The following is a 16553-nucleotide window of genomic DNA, read 5'->3' as shown; positions in this document are numbered from 1 at the left end:
TTCTCTAAAAGACAAAAACAAAAACCTTTCCCCAAGACTAATTTTGGGATGTTTCCTTTTGACAATTATTATCTGATTAAATGAAAAGGCATGTGTTATTGATACAAGTTAGTTTAAATGGATGTTCATGTTGGTTGATGAACTATCACCTCCTCTAATTAAGAGGTCCCTCTTGTTCAAATCGAACCTTTATCAATTTTGATGGTACCCACAGCTTATCTCTCCTGTAGAAACAAAAGCAAAACCTCGTCCCCAATGTAATACATACCCTGGATTCCATTCTGAGGTCAGCACATCCTTAAAGTATATAGGCTGATTTAATTCTGTAGTTTTTTTCTATTATCCAATGTCTCTCTGCAGCTGTTGTTCCTTTCTCATTGGCATTCAGAAAATTCAAAGTTAGAAGAGCATTATGCAGTCTATTTCTGGAGTTTTTGTTACCCATTTTTGTTTATTTAGCATATCCTTTAGAGTTCTGTTTGATCTTTCTATAACTGCTTGACCTGTAGGATTAGGTGGTATGCCTGTAATATGCTTTATATTGTAATAAGCAAAAAACTGTTTCATTTTAACAGAGACATATGATGGAGCATTGTCAGTTTTGATTTGTGCAGGTATAACACATGATGGCCATAACTTCTAGGAAATGAGTGATTACAGAATCAGCTTTTTCAGAACTCAAAGCAGTTGCCCATTGAAATCCTGAATAAGTATCGATAGTGTGGTGTACATATTTCAATTTTCCAAATTCTGCAAAGTGAAACACGTCCATCTGCCAGATTTCATTTCTCTGAGTACCCTTTGTGTTACATCCTGCTGGTAATGGCGTTTGATTGTAGAAGGAACAAGTAGGACATTTCTTTACTATTTCTTTGGCTTGTTGCCAGGTTATGGAAAAATCCTTTTTTAAACCTTTACTATTGACGTGATGTTTTTTATGAAATTCTGAGGCCTCCAGCACATTTCCTATCAATAATTTATCAAACTCATCATTGCCTTGTGCTAGACCTGGCAGACCAATATGGGATCGAATGTGAGTTATATATAAAGGATGATTCCTTTTCCTGATTGTATCTTGTAATTGAATAAATAGTGAAGTTAATTCTGAAGCATCAGGGATAAATTCTGCAGTCTCAATATGTAACACCACTCTTTCAGCATACTGAGAGTCAGTTACTATGTTGAGAGGTTCTGAAAAATCCATTAATACCAACAGAATAGCATACAATTCTGATTTTTGAACGGAATTATACGGACTTTGAACCACTTTACTTAAATTTTCTGATTTGTAACCTGCCTTTCCTTCTTTGTTGGCATCTGTATAAAATGTACGAACTCCAGATATGGTTTTTGCCATACAATTCGAGGCAAGATCCAATCAGCTCTCTTTATAAGATCAATTCTATTGCTTTTGGGATATTTGCTGTTAATTTCTCCCAAAAAATTACTGCAAGCTCTTTGCCAAGGTTCACTTTCTGTCCATAATTTTTCAATGTCCTCCTTAGTTAATGGTACGACAATTTCTGCTGGGCCTATGCCTGCTAATTGATGAAGTCTCAATTTTCCTTTGTAAATCAAGTCAGAGATTTTTTTTCCACATAAGTTTTTAATTTTTAATTTGGTTTATTTGGTAAAAATATCCATTCCAATATAATATCTTTCCTCTGCATTAATATTCCAGTAGGAGAACGCCTAGAAGGTAAAATAACCAAAATGCAATCCATCTTTGGATCAATACGATCCACGTGTCCTTCATGCACTTTCTTTTCTACCAAGGCTAATTCTTTCTCAGCTTCAGGTGATAATTCTCTTGGACTATTTAAGTCCTTGTCACCTTCTAAGGTTTTGAACAAATTAGTCAGTTCATCATTTTTTTACCCCAACACTAGTTTGTAGATGAGAAATATCTCCAAATAATCTTTGAAAGTCATTAAGAGTCTGTAGTCTATCTCTCCTAATTTGCACCTTTTGGGGTCTAATTTTTTGTAGCTCTATTTTATATCCTAAATAATTAATAGAATCTCCTCTTTGTATCTTTCAGGAGCAATTTGTAATCCCCAGCAAGGCAAAATTTTCTTTACTTCTTCAAACATTATTTCTAAAGTATCTGCATTTGAGTCAGCTAGTAAAATATCGTCCATATAATGATAAATTTTAGATTTAGGAAATTTTTTACGTATCACTTCCAATGGCTGTTGTACAAAGTATTGGCACAGAGTTGGGCTATTCAACATTCCCTGTTGGAGGACCCTCCATTGAAATCTTTTAACTGGTTGAGAATTATTATAAGTAGGCACTGTAAAAGCAAATCTTTCTCTGTCTTCTTCTTATAAGGGTATTGAAAAGAAACAGTCTTTTAAATCAATAACTATGAGAGGCCATCCTTTTGGTAACAGAGTGGGCAAAGGCATCCCAGATTGTAGAGAGCCCATTGGCTGAATTACTTTGTTAATTGTTCTAAGGTCTGTTACCATTCTCCATTTACCAGATTTCTTTTTAATAACAAATACAGGAGAATTCCAAGGGCTGGCTGATTCTTCAATATGCTGAGCATTTAACTGTTCTTCTACCAGCTCCTCTAAAGCCTGGAGTTTCTCTGTTGTTAAAGGCCATTGCTGGACCCATACAGGCTTGTCTGTTAACCATTTTAAAGGTAGAGCTGTTGGTGTCTTTGGAAGATCATCAGTTATTGTGCCCTGTTCTTGTATAATATGGATGGCTGGTGACCACTCATTAGAACAATATCTTCTAATATTTCTCTCAGTAACATGTGCTAGTTTATGATTTGTTTCTGAGATTGGAGGGATGTTGATCTGAGTATTCCATTGTTGCAACAAGTCTCGACCCCTCAGGTTCATAGCTATGTTAGCCACATATGGTTTTAATTTTCCTCTCTGTCCTTCTGGACCTATACATTCCAGCCATCTTGCACTCTGTTTCACCTGAGATAATGTACCAATTCCTAACAGTTGAATGTTTACCTCCTGAAGAGGCCAAGTTGGATGCCAAATTCTGGTGCAATTATGGTAACGTCCGCACCTGTGTCTACCAGACCAGACAACAAAACACCATTTATTTTTATCGTTAATTTTGGTCTTTGTTCATTAATAGAAGTTTGCCAAAAAATTTTCTTTATGTTTTCTCCTGAATTTTCTATTCTCTCTGTTTCATCATCCTGACCAGCATGATTTATTCCTATAGGCATTTGGTTATTTAATCGCTCAGAGCAGGGATTTCCTCTATGGCTGCAGGAAAGGTTTGAACTGGATTTGCACTTGGGGCCTGCCTGAGGCCCCTCTGGGAGGTTCCCGAAGACTGAAGTAAAGGATTACCCTGTCTGTCTTTTGTTGATCTACATTCATTGGTCCAGTGTTTTCCCTTACCACACCTTCTGCATACTCCAGAAGGAAGGGCATTCTGTTGCCATTGTTCCTTGAAGAAACATTGTTTCTCGGAATGACCTGTCTACAGTCCCTTTTCAAATGTCCTTACTTTCCACATCCAAAACATCTAACACTCCTCAAACCTTTTGAAATTACTTCTCCTATCCACGTATCATCATGCTCATCAGCCTCAACATTAATTGTTTCTCTAATCCAATCTTCCATAGGTGCAGATCTTGCCCTTAATGGCCTGATTATTCTTTTGCATGCTGCATTCGCATTCTCAAAGGCCAAAGATTCAATTATTGCCTTACCAGCTTCTGAATCTGAGACCATTCTCTTTACTGCTGAAGCCAGTCTTTGCAAAAAATCTGTAAAAGACTCTTTTGGGCCTTGCATCACCTTTGTAAATGACTCAGATTTTTTTCCTGGTTCCTCAACTCTGTCCCATGCATTCAAGGCTGCCGTTCGACATAAAATTAGGGTTTGGACATCATATAAACATTGTGTTTGTACTGAAGCATATTGGCCTTCTCCAATAAGCTGATCCTGGCAAACTTGTATTCCTTTATCCCTCCATTGTTTTTCTATGTTTTTAGCCTCCTCCTTAAACCAGGTCAGAAATTGAAGTCTCTGGCTGGGTTCCAGAACACCTTGTGCAAGGTCCCGCCAGTCCTGTGGTACTATCCTATTATATGTTGACCAAGAGTTTAACATTTGCTTTACATATGGGGAATGCATGCCATAAGATACTATTGCCTCCTTAAACCTTTTTAAATCCAACATTTCAATTGGAGCCCAAATATTTTGTGTAGCCATTTGATCAGGCATCTGCTGTACGGTTAGAGGATAAATTAAGGGTGATTGTGTGAAAACAGGCTTTCTTTCTGCAACCTTATGATCCTGACTTGAAACAACTTCACTGTTAATTTCTTCTGTCTGAATTTTTACAGGTTTAACAAGTTCTTCTAAAGCTGTTATCCTGGCACTTAAATTGACTATCTTTTTAAATATTAAAATGTGGATTAGCATAGTGATAAGCTGCATAATTCCACCAATACTAACATTATATAGTTGTTCCATTGTCAGACTGCCTAAAATTTTGAACAAAAACCAATTTTCTTCCAATGTACACATAAAACCCATTTGTTTTTTAATGTGGAAAAAATTCTCTTTTAGATAGTTTCCTTTAAAATATCTGATATGTTATGACTTACCAAATCTGCGTAGAACAGTAGAAATCCGAGGGGATTTTCAAAGCAGCCACCTAGTGTCCAGGTGTAAATCCAGAGAGAGAGAGAGAACGCACAAGAAAGCGTAGCTGGCTAAAGCTTAAATCCAGCCACGTGTTCCCTCTTGTGCTGAGTCAAGGCTTGGTCTGGCTTCCTTAAGCTCCGACCACGTGCGTTGGCTTTACAGGCAGGGCCCTGTTTGGCAGGGCAGGTCTGATTTGTTTGTAACACCTGTAACACCGGCTTTAAGCAAGCAGGATTTAAACAAGCAGCTCACCAATAGTCCAGCCTGAGGTCAAGCAGACCTAGACCCAGGCTAAGAACCCGCCGCTCAGACTAAGAAGCCGACCGGCTCCTGTCGCAGCCTGCCGCTGCCGGCTGCTGGCCGCCTGCCGCCCTTGTGGGAAAGCGGACCTGCCACCAAGCCAAGTGGTTTTTAATGGATTCTTGTCAGGTTGGGCGCCAGATATTGATGTAATCAACAGTCTTATTAAATAAGAAACACAGAAACAATGTAAAAGAGAAAGCTGAGAGGTCAGAGCTCAGAGCTAAAATCTCACCCTTCCGCCTGCGGTGTCCCAGCTTCCCAAAAGAGAGCTATATCTAGTCTGTTCATTTTTTTTATAGTATGTTGTTCTGCCTTCTCATTGGTTGTAAACCCAAACACATGACTGCCTCGTCACTGTCTGAATGTACAGCCCCCTAGGTCTTAAAGGCATATGTCTCCAATGCTGACTGTATCCCTGAACACACAGAGATCTATGGGATTAAAGGCGTGTGCCACCACCGCCACACTCTGTCTATGGCTCTAATAGCTCTGACCCCCGGGCAACTTTATTTATTAACATACAATCAAAATCACATTTCAGTACAATTAGAATACCACCACACCGGACATTGATGAAGACGAAGGCATCCACAGCCATGATGGAAGTGACCTGAGTGATAATATGTCCGAGGGAAGTGATGATTCTGGGCTGCATGGGTCTCGGCCAGTGCCACAAGAAGCAAGTTCAAAAAGTGGGAAGGAGGGGTTGGCAGTTAAAATAACCGAGAGAGAGTTTGTTTGTATTTTCTGTGATCAGTCTTTCAGAAAGGAAAAGGATTACAGCAAGCACCTCAATCACCATCTGGTTAATGTATACTTCCTTGAAAAAGCAGCCGAGGGGCAGGAGTAGTGAGCCGGCCGGTGGAGGGCGGCTTGTCACAGTTTGTAAGCAATGCCTCACTTTTAGTTTAAGGCAGTAGACACACACAAGCTCGCTTTAATTAGTGTCCAGTGCTGATTTTTAAGTGACATTATTTCCTTAGGACTGTACGTGTTACCTAGTGACTTGCAAAAACCTTAGCAAATCCTAGGGAGTTAATGTAAGAAAACAGATACTTAATCTGTTAGCTTGTGCAGTGCAGTGAAGAAAGGCGGGATGGTAGGTGACATTCTCCGGGGTGTCTACCTGTGTGGAACCAGTTGTGTGTTCTGCTCTTTTCACTTCACTTGCTATTTTTAGTTCCTTGTTTAGACTGATAAAAATTGGCATAGCAAATTACTTGAAGAATTTGCTTGCTTTATATAAGTAAAGTTAGCACTTTAAGGTTTCTTTAGACATGAGAAAAGACATTTAAATTGAAGAAAAATTCTTTCAACAGTGGACATTGTATCTGTCCAGGTAATTGCTTCCTGACTTATCGTCGATATTTTGTGCTTCTATGTTAATCATTATGAAAAGTGCTTTTGGTGGGTTTTTAAATTTTTTTGGTGCTTTACTGGCTTAAGATGTTGCACATGGTTTTTTGTTTTTGTTTTTTAACCTATGCAGTTAATTCCCCCCCCAGAGATAGCATTGTGTTTAATAGTAACACTTTATACATATATGCATGTTATTTTTTTTTCTTTTTGGGGTTACTTTTAGCCTTGTTTGCAAAAGGGCCATTTTTCTTTGCTGCAGTTGTCTTTTTTTGCACAACAATAGTGTGTGCAAGTTTGTGAGCAATGGAACATGCAGGTTCAATCCATTATTTTTATTTTTTTAATCTTAACCTCTTGATCTATGCCAGAAGCAGTTTCATGTAAGTTATTTTGATGGTGAGCATATGTGTAATTCTACAGCTCTCCGGGTCTGGTTTTTGCAGTAAGCCACTAGATCCCATATTGAACACAATTTAATCTCAGTATCAGCCATTAGAGTTTTTTTACTTTGCTGTTTCTAGCTTATTTCTTACAGAGTGAGAAGTCATTCTTTGAAGAGTTTCTTTTTTCAATAGATGGTTGATGTTGGGATGGTTACTCAAATCAAGTGATTAGTGATGAACTCCAAGTCATCCTTGGAAATAGCAAATCTGTAGCCCAACATAATTATCCTTTAAACTAGAGAATATCACTTGTGAGAAAGCCATCATGGCCACATGGCTGATGTAGAGTGGAGTGCTGAGTTCTGGCAAACAGCTGCATCTTTCTTTCAGACTCAAATGCCCAAGGAACACACCTAATAGCCAATATTCAGCAGCTCTTGCACAGAGACGAAACCTTCAAGGCAAGCCCACTGAGTTACCTGCAAACAGTGAGTGCATGTGGCACCTGGATAGGGTGGGTAAGAGCTGCTTAAATGTCACCATCTTCAACAAGGCTTCCCACATGATCAAGAAAAATAAAATTCAAGTCTCAGGCACAGACTCCGCTGGAAAGACAGCAAATACTGTCTACCAAATGTAAGCACCCAAGGTTCAAAGGAGCATCGGAGAAGGAGGAACCCGATTACAGAAAAGCTTGAAGTAGATAGTGACTGGAAGTCTGCTGGCTCAGGAAGACTCTGCTGGCTCAGGAAGACTCAGCCTGCACACAGCAAACATGGTCTCAGGTAGAAAGTGACCTACAAGTAGCCAAGGCATCTTGGACACTTCAGATGCTGAAGGCTAGAATGAAGAATACAAATGAAAACGGGAATTGGTGAAAAATCTACAAAGACAACTAGCCAAACTAGTGGAAACACATGAACTGTGAACCAATAGCTGAGGACCCCCCAACTGGATCAGGCCCTCTGGATAAGTGAGACAGTTGATTAGCTTGAACTGTATGGGAGGCCCCCAGGCAGTGGGACCAGGACCTGTCCTTAGTGCATGAGCTGGCTGTTTGGAGCCTGGGGCCTATGCTGGGACACTTCGCTCAGCCTGGGTGAAGGGAGGAGGGGACTGGACCTGCCTGGACTGAGTCTATCAGGCTGAGCTGAATCCCCAGGGGAGTCCTTGCCCTGGAGGAGATGGGAATGGGGTGGCGGGTTGGGGAGAGGGCGGCGGGGGTCAGAGGAGGAGGGAGGACAGGGGAATCCATGGCTGATATGTAAAATTAAATTAAATTATAAAATAAAAAAAGAAAAAAATCATAATTAAAATCAGTTACATTCCTGGAAAAAGATATTGGAAAAAAACTATCAAGGAACTATATAGGTTGTCCATAAGCAGGACAAAGCAGGAATTGGCTTTACAGATTTAGACTGGGGGCTACTGCTAATAATCTACCAACTGCCCTGCCTTTAAAATGGCTTAACAATAAGCTAATATAGATAGAGCAGTGGTCTTTAACAAGAGAAAAATTACAGGCACTGGAGCAACTAATGCAAGAACAATTGGATGCTAAACATATTGAGGAGTCTCTTAGTTCTTGGAAGTCTCATGTATTTGTAATAAAAAAAGAAACCTGGAAAATGGAAAACATTGAAATATTTAAGAACAGTAAATAAAGTAATTTAGTCTACAGATTCTTTGCAGTCTGGAATTCCTTTACCTTCTATACTGCCCAGAGATTGGCCTATTATAGTTATTCATTTTCAAGATTTTTTTTTCCTACACCCATGCAAGAAAAAGACAGAGAAAAATTTGCTTTTGCTGTACCCACATATAATAATGCTAAACCTATAAAGATTCTTCCTTAAGGAATGTTAAATAGCCCAACCTTATGTCAGTATTTTGTACAACAACCACTAGAAATAATTCAGAAACTATTTCCTCAATCCATTACTTACCTTTACATACATGATTTTTTTTTTTTTTTTTTTTTTTTTTTTTTTTGGTTTTTCGAGACAGGATTTCTCTGTGTAGCTTTGTGCCTTTCCTGGAACTCACTTGGTAGCCCAGGCTGGCCTCAAACTCACAGAGATCCGCCTGCCTCTGCCTCCCGAGTGCTGGGATTAAAGGCGTGCGCCACCACCACCCGGCACATACATGATATTTTATTGGCTGATTCTGATATAGGTACCTTAGAAAAATGTTTAATGAAAAAAAAAAACGATTTTATCTTACTGCAGACTACATATTGTACCTGACTAAATACAGAAAGGAAGTTCTTTACTTAGGATTTAAATTGAGCCAACAAAAAAGTCAACCACAAATGGTTCAAATTAGAAGAGGTAAGTTAAAAACTCTTAATGACTTTCAAAAAATTATTGCAAAACGTTAACTGGTTATGTCCTACTATTGGAATAACTCCATGATTAAGTAATTTGTTTCAAACCCTGCAAGATGATTCAAATTTAAACAGTCCGTGAAAATTAACAACTGAAGCACAAAAGGAAATGGTCTAGGTAGAACAGAGATTACAAGATGCCTATGAGGACAAGTTAGATACTAAACTTGACTGAATTTTAATTATTTTACCCTCCATTCATTCTCCTACTGGGATAGTTTTGCAAAGAGAAGATAATATTTTAGAATGGATTTTTTAGCACATAGATGGATTTAAAAATCAAGAATCTATATAAAATAAGTTTCTGAATTAATCATTAAAGTCAGAATAAGATTTTATCTATTGAAAAGAATCAATCCAGCAGAGATTGTAGTCCCATATACAAAGGCTCAAATTATACAATTATGGATGATTGACAATAACTAGCAGAGAGCTTGTAGTAATTACTTGGAAGAAATTAGCAATAAATATCCCAAAAGCAAAAGACTTTAAGCTATGAAAAGGACAAAATGGATTCTCCCATGAATATTGAAAAAAATCACCAATACATGGAGCTTTAACAGTTTACACTGATGAAAATAAATTAGGAATGGCAGGTCATAAATCAGGCAACACAAGTAAAGTAGTTCAAAGTCCCTGTTCTTCTGTTCAAATATTAGAATTTTATGTAATTCTTACAGTATTATTAGATTTTCCTGAAACTCTCAATATAATTACTGATTCTCAATATGCAAAGTTGTTTATATACAGAAACTGCTTAACATGTTCATGATACAACAGGTAATTAGAGACAGAAATTATCCCTTGTATATAACTCATATTCACTCTCATACTAGATTTCTAGGACCACTGACACAAAGAAATGATAAAACAGATCAATTAATAATAGGAATGTGTTAGAAGCACTGAAACTTCATGAAACGTATTACATTAATAGTAAAGACTTAAAGTTTCTCAGTGACATGGCAAGCTAGAGAAATACAAAAAAAATTGTCCTAATTGTTCCTTATATAATCAAATTCTTTACCTGCAAGCAATAATCCTAAAGGTGAACAAAGAAATGAAATTTGGCAAATGGATGTATTTCATTAAACAGAATTTGGAACGCTAAAACATGTACATCATTCTATTAATACTTATTCTGGGTGCCAATGGGCAACTGCCTTAAGCTCTGAAAAGGCAGATTCTGTAATTACACATTTATTATAAACAATGGCTGTTATGGAAATATCATTACAAATTAAAACTGATAATGCACCAGCTTATGTTTCTAATAAATAAAATAATTTTTACATAATATAACATAAAACATATTACAGGTATATCTCATAATCCTACAGGAAAAGCAATTGTAGAAAGATCTAATCATACATTAAAAGAGATGCTTTTAAAACAAAAGGGAGAAAAAATAAGGATCCCCAGAGACAGATTGAACAATTGCTTAATAACTTCAAATTTTTTTAATGCTAATGAAACAGGAACAACAGCTGCTGAAAAACATTGGGTTATAGAAAAAATATTGAGTTAAATCACCCTGTGTATTGCAAGGATGGAATATCAGAATGGAAATCAGGGAAGGTATTATGATGGGGTAGAGGCTATGCTTTTGCTTCTACAGGAGAATAAAAACTGTAGCTCCCATCAAAACTAATTAAAATTTGACATGAGAAAGGGAGGTCGCATGGAAGCCTTGGCTGCTGATATGGACAGCATGGCTGAAAAAGAAAATACAAAGATTTTGAGGCAGACAGCATCACTTGTACATCATGTACTCTTCACGCCTGTGTCAATTGCTAGTATGTCTTCAGATGTCACTTTTGAAAGTTTCTATACTCTCAGAGTAAGACCAGCAGTCTGTATACCGGTGAGGATGTCGAGACCATGGCAAGACTCACTTGTGATGATGCTAGTGAGCTTCCTGAAAGAATATTAAGTAGAACACAATGGATGCTAGGATTGATAATTGCTGAGGTCCTGGAAACCACCACATTAACTGCTACTGCTACCACAGCTGTAGTTACTCTTCATAAAAAAAATTTCAAACTGCTGAATTTGTTAAAGACTGGCATGTACATTCTTACAAACTTTGGGCTCAACAAAATAAGATAGATAGGGAAATAGTGATGAAATAGCTGAATTGAGACAGGTTATAGTACTCAGTGAAGATCAGTTAGAATTATTAAGAGAACAAATGAAACTGAAATGAAATTGGAAAATTACTTCTTATTGTATAACGCCTTTAAGATTAAATGACAGCAAATATGATTGGAAAAAGTTAAGATGCATTTGTTGGGTCATCCTAATTCTTCTCAAATGATTTATAATTTGCAGAAAGAAATTATAGAAACATTTTCAAAGAAGCTGCCTGAAGTAACAGAATGGATGTTATAGAACATCTTGCAGATGTTGTAGCCTCATTTTATCCCAGGAATCATTTTGATTGGTTCCTTGCTTTTGTAATTATTTATAATTTTGTTTATTGTAATAGCTTTGCTGACTTTGAAATGTATACTGATTTATTTGCATAACACTGTTAGAAAGATAAAAGCCCATATTTACAGAACAAACTTCATAATCTACAATACAATTGTTATCCCTAAAAACTCTGCATTTTGATTAGGTATGGATTTTTGTACTGGTGTCTGTCTAATGAGAAGAAATGTTTCCTGAATGAGGGCTGAAAACTAAGCTTACCTGTGGGTACAAGGAAATATGTTTAGTTATTTGTAGGGATTATGATAGCTTGGTAAAATGGTGGTTCTTTCTTGTCCTCCAGGATTCATGACTTCACCAGCACCAGTAGGTAGTTAGATTTCAAGTACCAGTCATGGTTTCTGTTTTGTTAAGAGGGTCTTAAGTCCAGTGAAAGAAATCTTGGTTACCACCAAGGTATGTTTGCCACTGCCACATCCTTAGGGCTATTGTGCCAAGTTGATAGTTGATGTGGTTCATAGGCATCATAGCTGGCTAGGACTGTTGGTTGGCTCCCTCTTTTGGAAGCTTGCATGGTGCTTCTGGTATCATGAAAGCAATTCCTCAGGGAGCAATTTAATTTATATTGAGACAAGATCTCTGTATTTCCAGCTGTCTGAGACTCACTATGTAGAGCTTGCTGGCCTTGAACTCAGAGTTCCCCTTGCCCATGCCTCCTGAGTGTAGGGTTAAAGGGCTTGCATGACCTTACCAGACTATACATTACTTTTTGCCATTAAGTCTTTTTGTTTGTTTTGTTTTTTGAGACAGGGTTTTGCTATGTAGCCTTGGCTGACCTGGAACCCATTCTATAGACCAGGCTGGCCATTAATTTATAGAGATACACCTGCCTCTGCCTCAGTAGTGCTGGGGTTAAGGAACTGTGCCACTACTACCCGGCCTGACAATTGCCCAAGGTAGCTGCACAGCTTACTTGACAGAAATAAGTGATCACCTGGATCTCTTCTTCATTCACATTAAAGACTTCTATTACACTAAATTGGCAACTCTAATTGAAATAGATGAGTTTCCATGTGCATAAAACATACCAGATTTCAACAACATGAAATAAATAATGTAAACAGAACTACTAGTAGCAATGAGACTGAAGCAGTTATAAAAGGTCCCCTTAAGAAAACATCAGGACCAGATTGACAGGATTCCATCAGAACTCCAAAGAAGAAATAACAGCAAAGCTATTTAAAATACTTCTTGACATGAAAAAGAAAGACTTCTTGACTCTTAGTATTACCTGATATTATACCAGATCATGAGCCAAGCACGGTGGCACATACCACATTCTAGAGGCAGAGATAGGTGGATTTCAATGAGGACAGCCTGGTCTGCTAAGGGAGTTCTAGGACAGTCAGGGTTACAGAGAGAAACCTGTTTCAAAAAAACCAAAAAAACAAGCCAAAACAAACAAAGAAAAACCCACAGATAATATTACAACCAAAAAGAAATTAGATTGATAAGGTCTTTTAAATTTTTTCTCAGCAGTGCAGGGTGAGGTACACCTTTAATCCCAGCACACCTGAGGCAGAGGTAGGCCGATTTCTGAGATTTCCAGGATGGTTTGGTCTACAAAGCGAGTTCCAGGATAGCCAGGGTTTCAGAGAGAAACTCTGTCTCAAAAAAAAAAAAAAAAATCTATTACTATCTTTTACAAACACACACACACACACACACACACACACACACACACACACACACACACACACATGTATACAGACACACTCTGTACGTGTGTGTGCGCGCGCGCGCTTCAAACACTCCTACTCTCACCTCCTACCTCTCTACTATCCTGGTCCACAATTCCAGCTAATCTCTGTATTGTGCTCATTTCGATTCATTTTTCTTGGGACCCACTGAGATTAACCAGGGCCATCTGTGAGACAGTGGGTTTGGAGCTATGTGTTGGAGCCTGGTGGGCTCAGCAGAGGACTGGCCCTAAAGGCAGTGATTCTTCTCCTACAATCCACCCAGAACCAACACTGAGAGGTAGAGTCTGGGGCCCCGTGAACCTTTTCCTTTTCCTAAACTGATTGTGGTCTGGTGTGAAGTCCATGCAGGTCAGTACAGTTGCTGTTGGTTACTGATTGCAGTACCTGGGTGGCATGTCTTAGCCCTTCCTCCTCTTTCCCTTCTTACTCCCCTTCCTCCTCCTCTTCCTCAATGTTCCCATAGTCATAGACAGTTTGGTGTAACTGATGTTTTTAGGGCTGGGTCCATGTACCTTAGTCATTTTCAGCATCTGGGACAGAGTCTGTGCATTCACCATTGCATTTTTTTTCTCCAAATAATTTTTCTATGTTTTATCTCAAATCACCTTTAGCATGAGTCACAGACTAACTTGTTTCTGAGATAGTAAAATGACGAGACCATCTAGTAGTGAGAGCAGCAGTACAGTGCGTGATGAACTCAGCCCTGGGCTTTTCGCAATGGGCTGATTACTGACTTCTTTTTTGGGTATGTTTGTTTGTTTTTATTTTGTTGTTTTGTTTTGTTTTTTGGTTGAGACAAGGTTTCTCTGTGTAGCTTTGGAGCCTTTCCTGGAACTTACTCTGTAGCCCAGGCTGGCCTCGGATTCACAGAAGTCCGCCTGCCTCTCTGCCTCCCGTGTGCTGGGATTAAAGGTGTGCGCCACCACCGCCCAGCAAACCACTGACTTCTTGAGTCAACCTATTCCTTTTCAAGATTCAAGTTCCTATAATGTCCCTCCCCAAGTAGTATTTAGTTTGGACTTGTCACGTCAGCGATGGGACGCTGCCTTCTGAATTTACCCTGTTATCCTTTGGTCTAAGTATGTAGCCCAGAAGGCTGGTAGTCAAATCGAGGTTAGGCTGCCTGTCTTTTATCCGAAGGGTTCAGATTCACTGTGGGGATCAGATACCGGGGTGCAGCGTCCTCCTAGATGCAGTTCTGGTCCAGGCTGGCAGCGAGCATGTGGGGAGGCTGTGCAGAGCGGGTGCAGGGCAGCCTGACAGCTGGAGCTGTGTGGAAGGCAGCCTGAGATGGAGTGGGACAGACGGGTCTGGAAGGGCTGGGAACACCTCCGCCCGTTAGCGGAGTTGGGGGGTGGGGGGAGAAACAGCAGGGTAGAACTGGGAAACAAGGGGGATGGGGGGGGAGCCCGCGGTAGGCGGGCTTATAGGGAACACGTAACCGGAAGCGGGGTGTATTGGGCGGGGCCAGGTGGTGCGGCTCCAAGGAACCAGGCTGAAGGGACAGGAAATTCCACCATTCCGTGTTGGACTCGGGGAATGGCGTGTTCCGGAAGTGCATGAGGAAGACCCAGCCGGGTATTCGGGGACCTGAAAACTCCCCGGAGCCGCAGTCGCCGCGCGGGGCGGCCTGGGAAAGTCACCAGTCAGCAGCGCAGTGGCGGGAACCGCAGCCCGGCGGCCCTGGAACCTCCCAGGTCAGAGGAGCTGCGGGGCTGGGACACGGGAGGGGAGGGACCGGGGTGCGAGCAGTTTCTCTGATGTTCATAAGGAAGCCGGCTCTGAAGTTCTGCTGTGGATGTCTTCCCTTGTCTGCAACACGTGTTTGTGTAATTTTGTTGACATTCACATGGTCATTGCTACTGGGCAGGTTCTGGATCTGCTGCTGTAGTACATTGGGCTGTTTCTTTGTTTTCTCCCGTTTCTATGATGCTGCGGTTGTGTGGTTCTGCAGTGTCATCTGGAATCACACTGGGGTAGCTACAGCATTGTAACATTTACCAGGGGTTGCTCTGTACCCAGGGAATTTGAGTCAATATAAATTCTAGGTTTCTCTTTACTATTTCTATGATGTATGTTGTAGGAAGGTTAAATGTCATGGAGTTTGAACTGATCACATAAACCACTTCAAGAAATACTGCAAATTTCACAATATTAGGTTCCCTTCCATCTGTGTGAAACATCTTTCTTTGTCCTAGTTAGCTCAAGGATTTTTAATTTGGTTCTCTCTCTGCCTGCCTCTCTCTCTCTCTCCTAATTTTTATTGACTATTTGGGTTTTTGTTAAGGGGTCTCTAAGAGAACAACAGGTGCTCTGAAGCACTGAGCTATCTCTCTAGACCCCCTACTAAGTTTAATTATGTGAAGAGCAGTTATAGAAAATACAATTTTTTTAATTGAGAGGATTCAAATTTTTGACTTTACACAGGCATTTATTATTTCTTAACTTTTTCTTTCATTGTTGTATGTTTGTGTCAATTCCTGAACACAAAAATACAACCTACTCAGTGTGTATGTTTTCAGGGATGAACATTTGGTATTGGTATGGTGCATTCTCTCTGGGGAAGACTATTTCTCCAGCTCTCAGATCCCTTGATGTTGACTAGGGTTGAGGCCTAGTGAGCTTTCTCCCTTCTATATTACCATGTCTCTTGGTGTTGTCCTTGTTCAACTCATGTTTACTCAGCCATGTTTGTATGATTTCATGCATGTAGCTTCTCTGACATTTCTAGGAAACACAATCTCACAGAAAACATCCTTTTCTTCTGTCTCTTCCAATGTTCCCACCCCTCTTTCTCAGTGTTCCCTGAGCCTGACTGAGGTGAAGAAGATGTGTTGCTTATGTATCATTGAGGCATGAACATCACAACTTGCATTTTGACTGATTGTGGTTTTCTGTTTTAATCTCCATGTGTTCCAAAAAGAACTTTCCATGAGGGGTGAAAACTCAGTTATCTGTGTGAATAAGGAAAATATTTAAAATGCAGTTAGGAATTATGCTGATTTGGTAAAATAGTGATTGTAGTTTCCCCTCAAGATCCATGCCTTCACTAGCGCTAGGGAAACTAGCTAGGTTTCCAATACTAGCTGTGATTTCCCTCTTGTTGAGAGGGTCTTAATCCAAATAGAAGCTGTCGGTTACCACCAAGGTCTGTGTGCCACTCTTACACCGGTAGGGCTATCATGCAGTGCAGATCATTGTTGTGGTTCATAAGGTGTCATAGCTGGGCAGGACTGTTGACTGGCTCCTTCCTTTGGAAGCTTTTATGTTGCCTTCTGGTACCATG

The 16553-nt window shown here is 39.7% G+C and overlaps 3 protein-coding genes across 5 annotated transcripts in view; all 3 read left to right on the top strand.

The window, feature by feature from the left end:
- LOC114688539 (zinc finger protein 54-like) overlaps nucleotides 1–16553 on the top strand; it is a 406652-nt gene that overhangs the window by 379524 nt on the left and 10575 nt on the right. Inside the window, exon 1 of one of the 3 annotated variants that reach the window (XM_037202726.1) lies at nucleotides 14874–14964. The exons of the other annotated variants lie outside the window; for them this stretch is intronic. The gene's annotated coding sequence lies outside the window, so the exon portion shown is untranslated. Of the gene's footprint in view, nucleotides 1–14873; nucleotides 14965–16553 lie in introns of those variants that run through there. 3 annotated transcript variants of the gene reach the window in all.
- Nucleotides 14735–16553, top strand: part of LOC114688537 (zinc finger protein 54-like) — a 35463-nt gene continuing 33644 nt past the window's right edge. Inside the window, exon 1 of the mRNA XM_037202593.1 lies at nucleotides 14735–14920. Coding sequence (XP_037058488.1) covers nucleotides 14827–14920 — 94 coding nt within the window. The 5' untranslated portion in view covers nucleotides 14735–14826. The remainder of the gene's footprint in view (nucleotides 14921–16553) is intronic.
- LOC114688538 (zinc finger protein 665-like) overlaps nucleotides 14903–16553 on the top strand; it is a 107085-nt gene continuing 105434 nt past the window's right edge. Inside the window, 1 exon segment of the mRNA XM_028863116.2 lies at nucleotides 14903–14920. The gene's annotated coding sequence lies outside the window, so the exon portion shown is untranslated.

This window comes from Peromyscus leucopus, chromosome 1 (assembly GCF_004664715.2).
Source record: "Peromyscus leucopus breed LL Stock chromosome 1, UCI_PerLeu_2.1, whole genome shotgun sequence".
NCBI classification, from domain to species: Eukaryota; Metazoa; Chordata; class Mammalia; order Rodentia; family Cricetidae; genus Peromyscus; species Peromyscus leucopus.
The sequence above is the reverse complement of the archived record's forward strand: the minus strand, read 5'-3'. Positions and strand labels throughout refer to the sequence as shown.